At 46.0% G+C, this 17,968-nt stretch overlaps 2 protein-coding genes across 4 annotated transcripts in view; one reads left to right on the top strand and one right to left on the bottom strand.

The window, feature by feature from the left end:
• The window catches only part of ITGB1BP1 (integrin subunit beta 1 binding protein 1), a 269,425-nt gene extending 253,585 nt beyond the window's left edge, over positions 1–15,840 (bottom strand). For both annotated transcript variants that reach the window (XM_069606001.1, XM_069606002.1), the window contains exon 1: positions 15,702–15,840. The gene's annotated coding sequence lies outside the window, so the exon portion shown is untranslated. The remainder of the gene's footprint in view (positions 1–15,701) is intronic.
• Positions 15,841–15,915: 75 nt separating this feature from the next.
• The window catches only part of CPSF3 (cleavage and polyadenylation specific factor 3), a 421,648-nt gene continuing 419,595 nt past the window's right edge, over positions 15,916–17,968 (top strand). The window contains exon 1 of one of the 2 annotated variants that reach the window (XM_069606000.1): positions 15,916–16,106. In XM_069606000.1, coding sequence (XP_069462101.1) covers positions 16,036–16,106 — 71 coding nt within the window. In that variant the 5' untranslated portion in view covers positions 15,916–16,035. The remainder of the gene's footprint in view (positions 16,107–17,968) is intronic. The other variant, XM_069605999.1, reaches the window with a different exon arrangement.

The raw sequence follows: 17,968 nt of genomic DNA, 5'->3' as shown, positions 1-17,968 counted from the left end.
GCCAACCTGCCAGGCCCAGCCCAACCCACGAGGCTGACCAGTGACGTCCTCCAGCCAAAGCCAACCGCATCGCAGCAGCACCTATAGTTAGTCATCGCCACCCAATCCCATCAAACTTGTGTCCCCTATAGTATGTAGGTTCTTATGACGTTTTTTGTAAATATATACGCCTGTCTTTGCTATTGTCAGACAGAGCGCTCTCGGAGTTTGCAGAGTCCTTTGCATGCCCTATTCTGATTGATAAACTCCCATTTAAGCTCACCCACACTCTGTCTTGGCTTTATTCCCGACTTGGGAGAGTCCTTCATTGTCTCTCATTGCGGGGAGGATCGTGCTGGCTGGGGACGCGTGCCTTCAGTGGTGACCCCGAAAGCGTGATTATTACTATTATTATTTTTTCCCGACCTAACATTACCGTCCCCTTTTGGCACGAGAATCTCTGGTCGAAAAGGGATACGCACGGTGAGCCGGCTCCGGGAGGCTGCCCGCCAACGGCGACCGGTACACTAAGAAGTGCGCACTCAAAAGAGAGAGGGTACGGGATCCCAGTTGAAAAATCCCCTTTGAGTACCGCTCGCCGGAGCCGGGGCTGACTGTTGAGCGGACGGTAACACTGCCTGGACGGACCCAGTTTCGGAGACTATCGGTTCAAGACGGGCACGTGAGTATTGAGTGCGAGCAATCGTAAAGGGAGTGGGGGAAGAAGTCTAGGACAGAGAACGAAGAGGGGTAGAAAAGGGGGTACGCAGATCTACTAAGGTTCATCCTAAAATTTCTTTGCATATGGCCATTAGGATTAAGAGGTGAATAAGAGATAAAAGTGACAGGAACCTAGCTCCGAAAGGGGGTGGAAGGCTGCGCCGCATAGTGCTATCTTGACTAGTACTGGGAATATATGAAGAAGTGGATTATAAGATAAAAGTGTCTGGCAAAGGGGGACACGGAGAATAGATTAGTGACTGCTATTTCTCCTTTCTTTTCTTTAGGGTTGGGGGGGGGAAATAAAAGTGACATCAGTACAAAACGTTAGGGAGAAAGTAAGGGAGAAAGTAAAAGAGAGAGTCTTACTAGAAGAGGGAAAGAGCAGACCAATATATATATATATATATATATATGCGCATCCATATATCTGAATAAGACGGACAGGGACAGCCGGCTAGGGAGGAAAGCTTGAATTGTGAATAGAGTGTTACAGAGAGGTGTGTGCACCTCGTATGAGTCAGAAGACAATTTGATGCTGTGGATGTGTAAAATGGTTATAAATGTATAGTAATTGAATGGTCATGGTAAGTGTGGCCGGATAAAGCTTCTTGGGTGTGGAGAGGGGTTACCCCAGATATGGCCCGAGGGGGGGTCATTTGATAAAAGTGTTCTGGATATGGTGGCCACATGCATTTGTTTGAAATACAAGGGGAAGCCGTTGCACAATAGGAGGGAAATATTAGATCTCTGGAGGTTATTCGAAGAGATACCACCGCCTAAAGTACCAGCATTAAATCCTGACCTCCCATCCACCACTGACAATCCACGGATGATACAGAAAGATGCTAAAGAATCGTCAAATGTAGCGCCACCAATAGAGGTAATAAGCTTGTACCCGATATTAAACAAGCCTGTGCCTGCAGAAGGGTACAGTGACCCCACTTATGTGCCTCCCCCGACAACTACTACACCCCACCGGCCAACGGCACCCCCGCCATATGAAAGTACAAGGGAGCGAGCCCAGGCAAGTACACAAAGGGTGGACATAGAAAAACTAACAGATGATTTACAATCAAGACTCTCAATAGCGAAAGATGAGCTCTCAAGGATAAAAGACATATGTGAACAAACAGCACTTAATGCAGCAAGATCAGGGCGCACGTCTAGAGCGCTGAGTGAGAATAGAACACTTGAAGACGGGTGGAAAAAAGGTGAGATACTGTTCAGAATTGAGGAAGAACCGACACGAATAATCGAAGTAGGGACACGAGAGGGGAGGTATTGATAATGAAGAAAGGCCTATAGGGGACAGAGAGGAACTACTATGTGATATAAGGGACGATTTAGAAGAAAGCGACAGGTTGAGCATGGCAATGGGAGGGGGAAGTGAAGGGGTGGATGGTACATGTTCAATGCGAACACTGGATGATGAGTGGACGGGGCGATTAAGGAACAGGGTGGGGAAAATGGCATCACTGGGAACATCAGCAGCCAAAACGGGTCCAGATGCAACGACAAAAGGAAGGCTACAGCTCCCATTGATACATAGGGGAGGAGGGAGGCCGAATTATATCCCATGGGCTCAGATGGATAAAGCCAATTTATTAAAGCTATTGCCCCCGTTATCTGGAGGGGCAAGTAAGTGGCTATACGCCTTTGAGAAACACACTGCCGGGGTACCCCTAGCAATAGGAGATGTGAAGAGCTTGCTCGTATCAGCAGTGGGGGATCAGGCTGATAGAGTATGGGTCAAGGCCGGTTTCCCGGGAGTAACATTAGACTGCGACCGCCATGACGGAGCCTCCTGTAACACAGTGCGTGCGAGGGTGTGGGATGCCTTGCGAGAAACGTTTCCAGATAAGCCAGACTTACAGTCAGTAATGCAGTGTACAATGAATGACGGGGAGGAGGCTATGGATTATATTTTTCGGGTCCAAGAGATGTGGAGAGCAGAAACGGGCACGCCCTGGTATCAATCGACATCTTTATTTTACTTCATTATGAAAAGAGGGCTCCCAAAAGAGCTGCAAAAGGCGCTTGACAAAATAGCGGGCATTGAAGCTAAGGGATGGCCTGAGATTCAGAGCATAATAGTGCACCATTGTAAGCGAATAAAGGAAAGGGAGAAGGAGGCGACGCAGAGGAGATTGGCAGACGAAGCAAAACTAGTGCAGACAAAGTTGGTGAAGGTCGCAGCGGCTGTAGCCGCACTCCCCCACAGCAGGGAGGGAGATGAGGAGGAGGAGGAGGGGCTGATAGCCATACAAGGAAGGATGGCAACTAGTTTGGCTGGAGCAGGACAGCGGCAGTGGAATGAGCAGGAGACAGGCGGAGGGTCGCAGTGGCAGGAGTGGGCCCCTCGAGGAGGACGAGGTGGGTACAGGGGCCAAAGGGGTGGACCGGGGTACGGGGGAATGGGCGGAAATGGATGGCAGGTCCCTAGAGGTGCACAAGGAAGTTGCTGGAACTGTGGAAGATGGGGGCATTACTCTAGCGAGTGCAGAGCCAGACCCAACAACGGGTTCCAAGAGGTAGAACAGTATGGCCATCCCCACCCGGGGAGCCCATATGGTCTTCCAATGGGACAACAACAACCGAGAAACCCAGGCCAAGGTAATAATGAGCAACAACCGGGGCACCAGTATAGAACACAGAACCACCCACAAAACAATGACAATATGCAGTACACGCTAGGCAACCCTTTTGCGACAACGGCAAACGGGGCCCCCGCACCAGCACCCTATAACGGCGTATCAGTGGTTTCAGGGAGTGTCTTCAATCAAGGGGGGGGGGCGATGAGACACCCCGCATAGGACAGCCCACAGAGAACACTTGCGTGTTCAGTTCTATCTACCACCTACGATGCAGCAGAGGAACCATTGGTAGGGGCGCAGATAGGAGACAAGCAGTTCATATTCATGGTGGATTCGGGAGCGGAGAAATCATGTATCAGGGAGGGCCGGTTCCCGTTATCTAACAGGAGGTTAGAGACGCAAGGGTTCTCTGGGGCTGTAATTGAAGTTCCTTACACAGAAGCATTGGATGTAACAGTGGGGGGTAAGACTGTAAAGACACCCTTACTGTATTATGAACACTCACCAATAAATTTATTGGGGAGGGATCTCCCGAGTAAACTCAACATGACCATATCATTTACTGAGAGGAATAGTGTGTTCAACACCCGGAATATGCCCATTGCGTGCAATGTTGGTAGTGCAAGCCTACACAACCACACAAGAAGTACGGGGGTTGCCGGAAAATGAGGAAATGTTTATTGAAGGGCTAAAGACATTGGCCCTCATAATTCCAGAGCTGAGAAGAATGGACTGGAGGATTCCAGCGGAGTTCCTCTTCCGCCCCATAGTGTGCCCCGACACAGCACCAGGATCAGTGGTATCATTAGACTTGCACGCTGTACAGGTATCAGCGAAAAGGATTGCTGTGATTGGATTAGATAGGGAAGGATGTGAGTGGCGTACAATGCTGTGTACAAATGCCAACATCGCCCTAAGAGACTTAACAGACGAGGATCTCTTTTCAGATGCAGAAGGGGATGGTGAAATAGTAATGGAAATAGCGATGCCCTGTGACATTTTGATCCAAGCCAGGGAAATCCCCGTTCAACTGATGGCAGTGGTGGGAGCACCGCCGTCATTCTTTGATGATGACATGAGGCTCGTACCAAATAATTTGTGGACAACAGGCCCCCATGATGTAGGGCTGCTGCATGGAGTACAACCTGTGGTAATAAAACTAAAGCAAGGAGCAATTTTACCCCGATTGAAACAGTATCCATTGTCCCGTGAAGCTGAAGAAGGGATAAAAGAGACAATAAATGCACTACTAGCACAAGGGATAATAGTGCCTTCAAACTCCCCATGTAACGCATGTATTTATCCAATCAAAAAAGCAAAAGGAGGGTCTTGGAGGATGATACAGGATTTACGCCCCCTTAATGATGTAATTCAGAAAGAGTTCCCTTTTGTCCCGAACCCTGCATCAATATTATGCAGCATCCCAAAAACGGCATCACACTTCACAGTAGTAGACTTGAAAAACGCATTTTTCTCAATCCCCCTGGCTGAAGAGAGTAGATACCTGACAGCATTTACACTGGAGGGAAAGAGATATGAACACTGCAGATTACCACAGGGATACTGTGAGAGCCCAAGCATATTCAACCGCATATTGCATGGAGACTTGGGGAACTTATCAGTTGAGAGTACGATCATTCAGTACGTAGACGATTTACTAGTGTGTGCACAAGACGAAGAAGCATGCAGAAAGGATTCAACAACGCTCCTGACTCTATTGGCCAATAAGGGGTACAAGGTAGACAAGGAGAAGCTACAGTACTGCCTGACAGAGGTCTTATACTTGGGACAGCTGATATCAAAAGATGGAAAAAGAATAATCCCAGACAGGGTAGAAGCGATAAGATCAGTAGGAGAACCCACAACAGTGAAAGACATGCAGAAATTCTTGGGGATGTTCAACTATTGCCGAGCATGGATATTAGACTATGCAGCATACACGAGACCCCTACTACACGCACTCAAGGAGGCACAACAGGAAAATAAAAAAATAGAATGGTCAGGAGAAATGAGCGCGTCATTCCAATCATTAAAAGAGTTAATTTCAAGCGCTCCAGTGCTAGCAAATCCTAATTATGGACGCGAATTTTACCTATTCTCACACTGCAAGGGAACACTCATGACAGCTGTTCTGACACAAAAGACGTCCTTAGGACACAAGCCTTTGGCTTACTATAGTGGTACTTTAGATGCCGTGATGCAAGGCCATTTCGCGTGCGAGCAATCACTAGCTGCAGCCGCGTTCGCGATTGAGAAAAGTGCCACAATAGTAATGGGTTGCCCTGTGACATTGTTTGTGGAACATTCATTATTTGCAATCCTTGAGAGGTCAAAAAGCACACTGACAACACAGCGGGCAACAGCCTATGAGATCATATTGTCTAGCGCCAATATCCATGTGGTGAGATGCAAGACAGTGAACCCCGCAACATTCATTACAGAAGCATGCACACTAGAGGACATGCAGGACCACGATTGTGCAACTTACACAGGAGAAAGAGGGGAGGACACAGTGGTGTGTGAGAACGCTCTGAGCGAGGGGGAAGTGTACTTCGTGGATGGGTCTGCATCGATTGATGTGGACACGGGAGAAAAGCATGTTGGTATGGTGGTGGTGAGGTTAGAAGACGGTGAGTATGAAACACTAGTACAGTACCGCCTCCCATCACATTACTCCGCACAAGCAGCAGAACTGATTGCGCTCATAGAAGCACTACATGCAGCAAAGGGTTGCGCAGTGACAATATACACAGACTCAGCTTACATGACGACGACAGTACATGGGGGTCTAGCGAGATGGGGGCGGAGGGGATTTCGACAGGCAGACGGAACACCAGTACAGCATGCAGAATTGTTGAAAGAGTTAATTGAGGCCCTACAAAACCCTACTGCAGTAGCAATAGTGAAGTGCCAAGCACATACATCCAACACAGACGTTGTGTCTTTGGGAAACGCGGCAGCGGACGCTGCCGCCAAGGAGGCTTCCTATTTTCAGAAATATGAAGCAGGTGAGTACCTGCTGCAGCACAAGACAAACGAAGAGCTCCCAGAAGGCTACAACATGATGCCTATATCACAAATACTAGAATTACAGGAAGGAGCTAGTGCAGACGAAAAATTGATGTGGACAAAACGAGGGTGCAGCAAGTCGGCAACAGACTTACTGTGGCGACAAAACAACTCAGGGAAAGTGGTTATGCCAATAAAGTTATTGGAAATTGCGTTTCAACAACTACACTTCCCTGCACACAATACCAAACAGCACATTGCAGCAGAAATACAGGAAGAATGGTTCATGCCCTGTCTCCAGGAGCACGTATCTCGATTAGCGATGGAGTGCACAACATGTCAGATCTACAATTCAGGAATGACATTACGCACGCTCCGGGGAACAATTCCAAAACCCATTGGCCCATTCAGAGAGCTGCATATTGATTACACGGACATGGGGGAAAGGTGTAATGGCGCACGGTACATGATCGTGGTTGTATGCCCATTCTCAAGGTGGGTGGAAGCAGGACCATGTGCACGACCTGATGCCAAAAGCGCTGCAAAGTTCCTAGTGAGGGAAGTGTTCCCGCGCTGGGGAATTTGTGACGTGATTCGCTCAGATAATGGCACTCATTTTGTAAATGAGCTTTTCAAGGAAGGTACTACATTATTGGGAATAAAACATAAATTGTGTTCGATTTATCATCCTCAAAGTAATGGCGTAGTGGAAAAGATGAACGGACTGTTAAAAGGCAGGTTATCAAAACTATGCTTTTCATTGAAAAAGAATTGGATTTATTGTCTGCCCCTTGCGCTATTTGAGCTGAGGAATCAGCCAAGCAAAGACCACCATTTGTCCCCGCACGAGATCGTGACTGGGAGGCAAATGTGCACAGCACACTCTCCACTGCGCGAACACTCAGATTAACACAGAAGCGCTGCGATATTGGGAGATGAGTTCACAGACTATTTGAAGAAATTGACAAGGGCAGCGCGCGCAATATCGAAGCAGCTCTCTCCACCCTTCACTAGAGAGGAGGGAAACATAACAGGATCTGTCACAGAGCCTGAGCAACGGCTACAGCTGATGCCGGGCGAATTGATTTATGTCAGGTGTTTTGTGCGCCGATGGAATGCTCCATGGTTCCATGGCCCATACGAGGTAGTGTTCTGCACGCCCACAGCAGTAAAAGTAAAGGGCCTAAAATACTGGGTACACTTGACAGACGTACGAAAAGCATATAGTAATGTGCAAGAGGAGGTAGATGAGGAGGCACAGACAACAGCAAACGATGCAACTGAGCAGAATGTCTGAATATGAACTTGTGTATGTGTGTCAGTACTGGACCTGAATGGGAAAATGACTGATAAGTATACTTGCATTCTTTTTAAGATGTTACTGGAAAAGAAAAGAAAAAAAAAAACAAAAACGTTTTTTTTCTTTTTATCTTGTGGACTTATATGTAATTAATGAAGTGATTAAATTATGACGTGTTTACACCCTTGTCTGTGAATACCCTTCCCTGCAACCCTACCCGCTTCCATTCCCCATCAATACATATTGGCACTGATAGTGCCAACAAAATGTTTACATGCATGCACTTAATGCACTTTTATATCTCGAACAGGAACTACCATCGCATCTAACGGGCAGCCTGCAACGAATAGAATTAGTAGAATGAGAGAATTATTAAATGAGAGATGCAGATATTCGTATGAGTGTGGATTATCTGTGTGCATTACGTTGTTTTTTATAATAATGTTTGGCCTGGTTACATATTGGTTTGTAGCGTTCATCTCTATCGAGATGAACGAGGGGGAGGGATTAACAGCACTGGGATTAACAGCACTACTGGGACCAATGCAACTGCAAGTGTCAATACGAGGGAAGGCGATTTTCTGGTATGGGACGGAACTAAACTTGTATGGGGTTACTATACTACACCATCCAATGCTGTCATCTCAGAAAAGAAAGCCGCAGGGTGGAATGCAAAACAACACAGTGTCTCCACCAAAGATATCTAATTATAATGCTTGCAGTTTAAATGACCGAAACCCGTATGCCATATCGTGGTTGTATGATACCCCCACCAGCCAACCTGCCCCCATCCTAAAAAGCAACCTGCAAGATAACGTCAGGGGCGAGAAGGAAAAGATGCTAGCAGCACACGATATCTTATATGATGAATGGGCCAAGGGGGTGGGAATGAGAAAGGGGGGGGGTCTATTTTGTCCCTCGCCCAGGAGGCTGGGAAGTACATGAGGAACAAGAACAACAGACGAAAAAGAGACGCAGGGGGAAGAAGTTATGATGAGTACTATGGGTTAGGACTAGATAAAATGGAAGACCCACGACACCCCCACCAGACAAATAAATGGTATGCGGAGTGCTACAGCTAAACAAACAACAAATGAGAGCTGTTATGTCTGCTCCCTCATTCCTCATGCTTCACGTACACCCAAAGTATTGCTACCCAAAGAGTTGCCAATTATAGATGCCCAATGTCTCCTTCATCTCACGTTATGCAGGATTAAGAACACCTTCCAGGCACATGAAGTTACTTTTAGAATGCTGCAGAACGAGAAAACTTGCTATCCAAGGACGGCAGGGGTGGTATGTCTAGAAGAACCATTTTTTTTGTAATACAAGGGACACTTTTTTCAGACAACAAGTGGAAGGATGAAGAAGTAATGTGCAAAGCTGAAGCACTGAGATGTGTGGCACCAGAGAAATTGCAGTGGATAGAAGAAACATGCACATCAGTATGGAAGGAACACATTTCAAAACTAACTTGGGTAACCGCCATTGAAAAACCCTTCAAACTACAGAGCGAAATAGACTATGAACTATGTTTCAAAGGAGAGGGGAAAACCTCCATGGGAACAAACAAGAACTGTATCAAGACCCTCACCATCCCAGATCTGAGAAAAGGGACAGCGGCCCTGATGGACACATACTGGGTATGCGGCAACCAGGCATACCTGCACCTTCCCCCGTCGTTGAGTGGCAGCTGCTCAATGGCCACTCTGCACTCAGCCCTAATGGTAATACCAGAAAGCCACAACGATGGGAGCAAAAAGACACAGGAACGCATACAACAGAGTGCAGCCCAGCCAACTGCGGAGTCACAAATGTATGTCCTGTCTTCCGGGAGCAAGGGAGAGGTGCTGACCCGTAACAGACGAGCATCAAACTACATATCAAAAGCATCATCAGAACTGTTGGCTCAGATCCCAGACAGATATCGATTATTCAGCTCAGCAGAAACCTTCTTTGCCTCACTCATCTCAAGTGTCCAAGCAAGGGCAAACGCAAAATGGCTCCAGATAACACGTTGGGAACTGATTCAGCTGGCTAATGACACTGAGGAAGGGTTCAACGTAATAAAAGTGGAACTAAGGGCTTTACGGCTGATGACAATGCAAAACAGGTATGTCTTGGACCTGTTGACGGCGATGGATGGAGGTGTTTGCCGAAAAATTTGAAGTGCCTGCTGCACTTTCGTACCTTCCGAAGACGCCGAAAACGGCTCCCTGTCCCATGTGATCGAAGCAGTACGCAACCTAGGAGAAAAAATTAAAATGGAAGGTGGAGCAGAAGACAGTACGTGGTTCGATAACATCTTCTCCTGGGTCCCCTCATGGCTTGGAACAACTGTGAAATTTTTGATGTCAGCTGTGGTGTTCCTCCTTTTAATTTTTTGCCTGTGCCAGGTGGGTCTTCGATGTTGTGCTAACGCAGTACCTAATGGTGCAATGATGATGGTGACAATGGGCAACACCCGGGGGACAATGCAAAACATGCAGGAAGTGCAGGTACAAACTGGAACTGATGATACACCAAGGTATCAACTAGTGCCTAGGTATCATGACAAGGATATCATAGACAAATTATGGCACACCACCATCAGAGAGCCCCGTGTATTAGAATGGTACCAGGAGGTGTGGGTAGATTTGGCGGGAGATGGCGGATGTACATACCTGACTTGTACCCCAGATGAATATGCCAGAAGAGGGGAGAGCTTACGAGGGGTGTGCAGAGCATGGATGCCCATAAAAGGCACACCTGCATGGGATGAGGCAGTGATGGACGAAGCAGAATGTAGAAGGCTGGAGGACTTAAAGTATTCATTACTTAAGTAACGAAAGGGGGGAAATGTAGGGGAGGGGTGGTCCAAAAGACCCCCCCTTGCCTACATCCCCACCCCAGGTGAGGGCCATGGCTCATTGGGCGTCCCCTCAGACCACCCGGGCCCAGGTGGTGGAGGGTTCACCTGCTGAAGACATTGCCCACACGTATTGAATTTAGCTAGGCCCCGAAACCATTTTGTCTCATAAAGATGGGGTGAGATTAGCGCACTGTAGCGCGGCCCCCACCTTCGGAGAGTTCCAGTTATCCCTGTTGCCGCAGCACCCTGGCAGATCCGCTGTGAGCCCGTTCCCACGAATAAGACGGACATGAGCTAACATAAGATACTAACATTGTAACATTTCACCTTCCGCAGTGTATCATCGCTCCCAGCATGACCCGGCCAGCGGGCCTGGGTGATGAAAAGAACGGTAAAATGATCATCAGATGGCAGAAAGTCCCCACATATTAATGCCAAGACCACTTGCAAAGTGTGTATTTCTCGACAAAATCTCTTCTATTACAAAAACCTGTAAAATGTATAACCATGATATAACCATGATAGAAAGCATGCTTCCCTGATATTAGTAATGACGAGCCCACACCACTGCAGTGGGGTACTAACAATGAAAGAGCGTTCCAGGGGTCTATTTGTTATATGTATTACTGGAAAACTTACACTCCATGGTTCTGTGCCATAACCGAACTAATGCTGCTAGAATACACAAGAAGACGAATGTAACCATACAGAGGGCTCATGTGAAGGATGTGCGAGAATGCACTTGTCATGCGTACGGTGGCGGGTCATTTTCTATGTACTCCACCAACCTCACTTACTGTAAATATATATGCATATAACTAAATACTGTAATTGTTAAAACATAGTGTACGAATAAGGTGCTCAGACTGGATATAATCGAGACACATCCAGCAAAGTTGAAATGTATGTTTTCAAGTGATTCAAACAAATATTATAAACTGTTCAAATGATTGTGATGTTTTCACCTCTAAAAGCCGGCAACACGCGAGGAAGATACCTTTGTGAATATGTGCAAGGCCATTCCCCCTCCCACCCTGCGAAGACTGCCAAACATGAGAGCAGAGGCCTGCGCCGCGCTGCTCCACCTCCCCCAACCAGACTGGAGCCGCTTCAAAGATTTGTAGCTCCCTCTGCAGCACCCAAGGCCACGGCCCGCCACCTGCATTATTTACAGCACAGCAGTAAACCTCTGCCTGAACACACACTTCCAAAGGCGCCCCCTCGTAAACCCCACAACCCACCGGATCATCTTAGACTTATGGCCCTGTGCAATCAGGACACCCAACACTGTGGCAACACACAGCGGCACATTTATAACCACATCTAACAAGACAGGGAGGCATGTACCGTCCGTCCCATGCCCTGAAGCTTAGCCCCTCAACCTATGGCTCCGGTCAACAGGACACTGGTAACCATGCCCTGACGAATGACCATCAGACCCCTCACAAGGTGCATTCCTCCTGTGTTGCATTAACCTGTAGAATAACCTATTGGAAGATTTACTAAAGAAGATAATATTGTAATGACTGAATGACTGCGGTGTGCATTGCCTAGGGCAAATAAGTCAGGAAAAGACATTCATCTCCGACACTGGCCGCGATGGCACAACAACACCGCCCGGATGAACTCAGCCAACCTGCCAGGCCCAGCCCAACCCACGAGGCTGACCAGTGACGTCCTCCAGCCAAAGCCAACCGCATCGCAGCAGCACCTATAGTTAGTCATCGCCACCCAATCCCATCGAACTTGTGTCCCCTATAGTATGTAGGTTCTTATGACGTTTTTTGTAAATATCTACGCCTGTCTTTGCTATTGTCAGACAGAGCGCTCTCGGAGTTTGCAGAGTCCTTTGCATGCCCTATTCTGATTGATAAACTCCCATTTAAGCTCACCCGCACTCTGTCTTGGCTTTATTCCCGACTTGGGAGACTCCTTCATTGTCTCTCATTGCGGGGAGGATCGTGCTGGCTGGGGACGCGTGCCTTCAAAGGGGGAAGACAGAAAACGATCCTACTAGGCCAGGTGTCATTCAGACCGTGCAAGTGCAGGGGTAGGGGGACGGGAAAAGTGCAAGGGGAGGGGGGAAGTGCAGTACAAGTAAGTAGAATAAAGTAACACATCTGAGAAACAGTGCATATGGATTTGTTCAAAACCAAAACAAAAGCCTATTTCCTCGCCTCAGAGTTACCCTCTTAACCTACCTCTCTCATCTGCCTTCTAACAGTTTTCCCTCACCTCTAACCTGCCTCTGTCCCTCACTTCCTCTGCCTTCACTCTAGCACTCCATCCATCATGGTCACACCCAGAGCACAGCAGGCTGTACCGCCAACCTGCACTTAAAAATATCCAATGTTAATTGTGCTTAATCTATGTATTTCTACATATGTAAGAAGCTCAACCCCCTTCCCGTCAAATCTGATTTCTTATCTAATGTACATTCTTTTGTGATCAAAAGAGTATTGTTCCTCCTGCATACATAAAAGAACACTGGAGATCGGAAACCGGGTCTCACTCCTGAACTATTCCCTCATCACACACAAGACACTGACAATAGTCATCATAAAATTGAACCAAGAACCATAACACCACCTCAACCGGATGAATAACATCTTGAACTCTAGCTATTCAGTAAAACTCTAACATTCTAATCGTGCCACCCAGGAGCCCCAAACCATCAGTCTTCTTTAACATTTCAATCTACCAGAACCTTTAAACTACACACAAAAGAATATAACAAAGAAGATGTTACACTCAATATCTTGGGGAGTTTGTCCATAACCTAGATTCTATTAAAGGTCTATCCTTTTGGAGGTACTGTTTGAACTCCAGCAATAATAGCCAGCACTTGGCACTCTATAGAATTTGAATGATGGCTACCCAAATTTGTATAAGCTGATCCCTATATAAAGGGAAGGTTTTAATTACAATGGTGATTAACAGGGTAATTTTGGTGGTATGTCTTTGTGAACATCTTAAGATTAATTGGCAATAGGGTTTTATCTGACTTATTGAAGGAACTATGATGCAGTAACTCAGGAAATTGTTACACATTTTATATTCTTCTTACATATTTGTGAATGTTATGTATTTTGTTTGCAAAAGATATGAGATTGTATGCATTGATGTGTTTTATGTGACTTTCTACGAAATGTTTAAGGTTTTTACTAGAACATTAAAATAAATACATTTTTTTTATATATTTGTATTTAATCATTTAGATTTTTACAAAACTAGAAATGTATCAGAATAAATTCTTCAAACTAAAGTTCTTTAGCTGATTAATTAGCTAGCAAGGGGGAAATCAGGTAGAAGTAAAACAGAGTTTACATATTTTAAAATATTGCAAGTTGCCAGCTGCCACCGAGATCTGTCCCCCCCCCCATTAGTCTAGCCCAGCAATTATCCTGATCGCTTAATGCAAAGTCACTTAAAATATCTGTCAAGTAGAGAGTTCTTATTCCTCTGGTGCGAGAACGCTCAAGGATCAGGTGGCGAATTGACTCTGTTACTGGAGGTTCGGAGCAAAACCGGCACGCTTTTGTTGTTGATGATCCTCTAATAGCCAAGATTTCATTTGTTTGTAAAAGTTCAGTTGAGAACTTTTTGATGTAAGGCTGTACTTCATTTACTCTCCTGTTGTTGGGTGGCAAATGAAGAATTAGTTTATTATTTAAAGCAGTTTCTTTAGTTCTTATCCAATCTAATTCTTTCAGTGTTTTCTGAATTTGTCGGATTTGTGAAAAAAAGTTTCTTCATCACTTTCCACCGATGCTAGTGTGTCAAAGTTTAATATAAGCCAAGCCATTAACATCTTGTTGGTTCCGGTACGCTTTCTCTCCATATCAGATTATAGATAGTCTGATCCTCCGACATTCTACATTTCCTAAATAGCATCAAGGTGTTGATTTTTACTGTTCCTCCTAGCGACAGCAAACTCAGTTCTTGTCTTATTACTGCCACAGAGGTGGCGTTAGGGAGGCCTAGTATAGATCTCCAGAAAAGCGCTTCTAATTTCGGCCAAAGTGTGGCAGATAACGTTGGCATGGCATCTACCCCATATGTCAGTGATGGCACTACCTTTTTTTTTTTTAAATAAAATTCCAAAAAAACAGGAATCAACGAGAACTGTCCAAATTTCCTGTTAATAGCCTTGCACAATCAGTTTTTTGGTCTTTAGTTTTAGGTGCTCTTGCATAGCGTTTCATGTCTCGAACTGTCCAGGATCACTCCAAGGTATCAAAATTCAGAAAAAGATGTACGCTTGTTAGCACCATCACAACCACAGGAGTCTCGGGGAGCAGCACAGTCTTCTGCATCATTACCTCTAACATGTACTGTGCTTTGGTAGAGGCTCCCCCACTGTAGTCATCAAACAGATATATCTAGAAGGAAAGCTCAAGAATGCATAGCCAAGCTTGTGTCAACGTCACAAAACACAAAGAGCCATATCAGCACTCAGGACTCGGTACTTCCGGCCCACACTCATCAACGCCACATGTGTAGTAACTGCCTCTTTCTTATAACCACCCCTTCTTTTGTTTTGGTAAACCACTTCCCAAGTCCACCAAACATTTCAGAGATGCAATATACAAGACCACTTTACATTATATCACCATTCATTTAGGTAATATCACTTTTTACAGCCCTTACACAAGAATGTCATATGCCATTACCAGCTAACGTGATATCATTATTATTGTTAAACTTGAAAGAATTCGATGGAAAGCTATTGTGAATTATTGGTTTAAAAATAATGAGTGGGCTGTCAAGGAAGACATTGGAACAGTCATGTTGGAGTTGTAAGATACAAGTTTGGCTAGGGTGCTGTACGAACTAGGTACATAACAACGGGGGAAGAGCGGGGTGCATTTGGAGGCTGTTCATTTCTTTTGTTATGCAATTTTTCAATATTTGTTTTAAAGTTAGAGGAACAAATGATGATCAATTGTATTCAGTGAAGAAAGATACAAGAAACACTAAAATGTTCGTGGGATGTTTTTTGAGGGCCTTATTGCAATAGTTTAAAATGAGCTAACTTTTCAGGCTGTAGATTAACTTGATGCAAAACTAGTATTCTACCCTTAACTTGCATAATGTCACTTTCTTTAACCCCCCCCCCGCCACGCCCCCCGTGATGTGCTCAAACATCTTTTGACATTTCTTACTCCGAACCCCCTACCATGGCAACCAATGTCTGCTCCATCCTGCTGTCTCCTATTACTGGCCCTCACTCTTTTCCTTTTACCTTCCAGTTCTCCGCGCTGTGCTTCTGACACTACCGTTCGCGCTTGTTTTGCGTTGGCAGCGGCGGCTTGTCTTTCAGAGCATGGACCCTAGGAGCTGTGCCATCCGCCCGAAGCAGCGGTAGTCCTCGGGCGGCTATCTGTGCCGTTCTATTGCTCTCATGCTTGGGCAGTCAGAGAACTGGCCGCAGCGTTCTAGTGGCTGCTGGGCTGCCGGAAGTTCAACCCGCCTCGTCTTCTGCTACCAACGGAAGTGCACATGTTCTGCTTCCGGCTGCGGATACCCCTTGCACACCGGCTTTAGTTTTTATAAGGGGGTCCGCTAAAAACCAGATTATGTCGGTAAAGAGGAAAGCCGAGGTGATGATACCCGCAGAGGAGAGCGATCAGCTTCTCATTCGGCCGCTGTAAGTGCAAGGATAAATAATTAAGACACTTATAGTCAAACGACGCACGTTACGATTTCATCCTTCTTCTTTTGACTTAAAACAAGCAACGGGACAACTATTTGCAGATGTTTTAAATCACTCAGCCCGCTTCAGAGCGATAGATCCGCATATAGCATTCATACTGCACACAACGGAGATGTGACACTGCCAGATGCTTGAATAGGCCCTTTGCTGATATTTAATATGCAATCAGATACTCGTATTTATCAACGGAGTGCCATATCTAAGCCAAAGGGCCCAGTGGGCGAAAATGGCACAGGGTCCGCCGCCCAAGGTGGCCGGGTCATGGAGACAAAGCCTAGAGTGGGCACAGTTGTACAATGCTGAACTTTATGGACACAGCCTTCATTTTTTGCAAAGTTGTGTTGTTTTTTAAATACAGTTGCATGTGTTTGGGGGTCTGAATCTAGCTAGAGTCAGCAGTGCCTCCCCAGGTTTTGCTGTCAATGGTGGCAATATTGAATGATTAAGCCTGAAGCTAATGTTGGAAATTATAGGTTTCCTGACAGTGGGCAATAGAAAGGGACATTACAGGAGGTGATATCACAATATGAGGTGATATCACAGGACAATTCCTACAGCATACCGAACCGCTTTGTGCATGACCCCAGTGCTCTTACCCCACTCGCTTGAAATGTAATTGAACATCACAGACTTAAAGGTATTTACTATTTAATCTCAAAACATGCATGGGGTTACCTTTTTATTGTTGTTGCTGCTTGTGACACTTGAAAGACCCCCTTAACTCCAAACCACCACCTCCAGCCCCCGAATGCCCTGGTGCAGGGCAGTTTATGGGATTGGAGAGGGAATAAGTGCAGGATAGTGAGGGAGAAAATTAGATAAGGAGCAGTGAACATGAACACTGATGGGACAGGGGAGGGCAGAATGAAGGAGGGAAAAAGTATTGGGGCACGATTGAGAGAGAGTGCAGGCAAGAGACGCGGTGATTCAAGGCAGCCAGGTGAGGGTAAAAGGGTGAATGGGTACAGAGAATGAACGAGGGCAATAGTTAATCAGGCACCAGAATGAGGGGAATTACGGGTAACGAGGATTAAAGGGAGGGGAACTGGAGAGCAGGGGATTTGGGACTCTAGGGAGGGTGGGGAATAATGGTGTAAAGAGCCGGGGAGAAATGAAGAGTAATGGAGGGCATGATAAAGGGAGGGAGGGAAGGAGTCAGGTGAGTAAGGAATGGGGAGTGGAGGGGAAGCAATGTAGGTAACTGGTGTTACATGTGTAAATGAGGGAGGGATCAATTGAGTGAAGGAAGGCAGATGAGTATGCGAATAGCAGCAAAACGAGGAAGAGAGCAGGATCTTTATAACAAACCACCTTTGGCAGAAATGGAGAAAGAAAAAGGCAGTAGGATTAAGGGAATGAGGCAAAAAAGGGATGACAGTGATAAAAAAAGAGTAGGATAGTTGAGGGTAAATTGTTCGTAAGGAAAAAGAGGGGGCAAAAAAATGCTGTGTGGGAGAAAAAGCAAGTAGTAGGGACAGAAGTAAAAGTGGAGCATATTTGTGATGCAAGGTCACCAGGTGCTTGCCCTAGCTGCCCACCTATATGCAGTCACAGCTGTAGTAGATAATAATTATACACAGAAACAATTCAAATGCAGCCACCTAATGTTGTATTGAAATGGGCCAAAAATATCCACATGCTTGACAAAAATCCCTGTTGTGCGAGTTCTCAGTGTTCACGTTGTAGCAAGCTAAACAAGCCCAGATGAAACACAAGGTCCGGGAACACGACTAGGTGTGTCTGTGGGTGTGGCCAACCATCCTACTTTTTGCAGGACTGTCCCTGTTTCATAGGCT

Source organism: Ambystoma mexicanum, chromosome 4p (assembly GCF_040938575.1).
Source record: "Ambystoma mexicanum isolate Mex_15411 chromosome 4p, UKY_AmexF1_1, whole genome shotgun sequence".
Classification (NCBI taxonomy): domain Eukaryota; kingdom Metazoa; phylum Chordata; class Amphibia; order Caudata; family Ambystomatidae; genus Ambystoma; species Ambystoma mexicanum.
The sequence above is the reverse complement of the archived record's forward strand: the minus strand, read 5'-3'. Positions and strand labels throughout refer to the sequence as shown.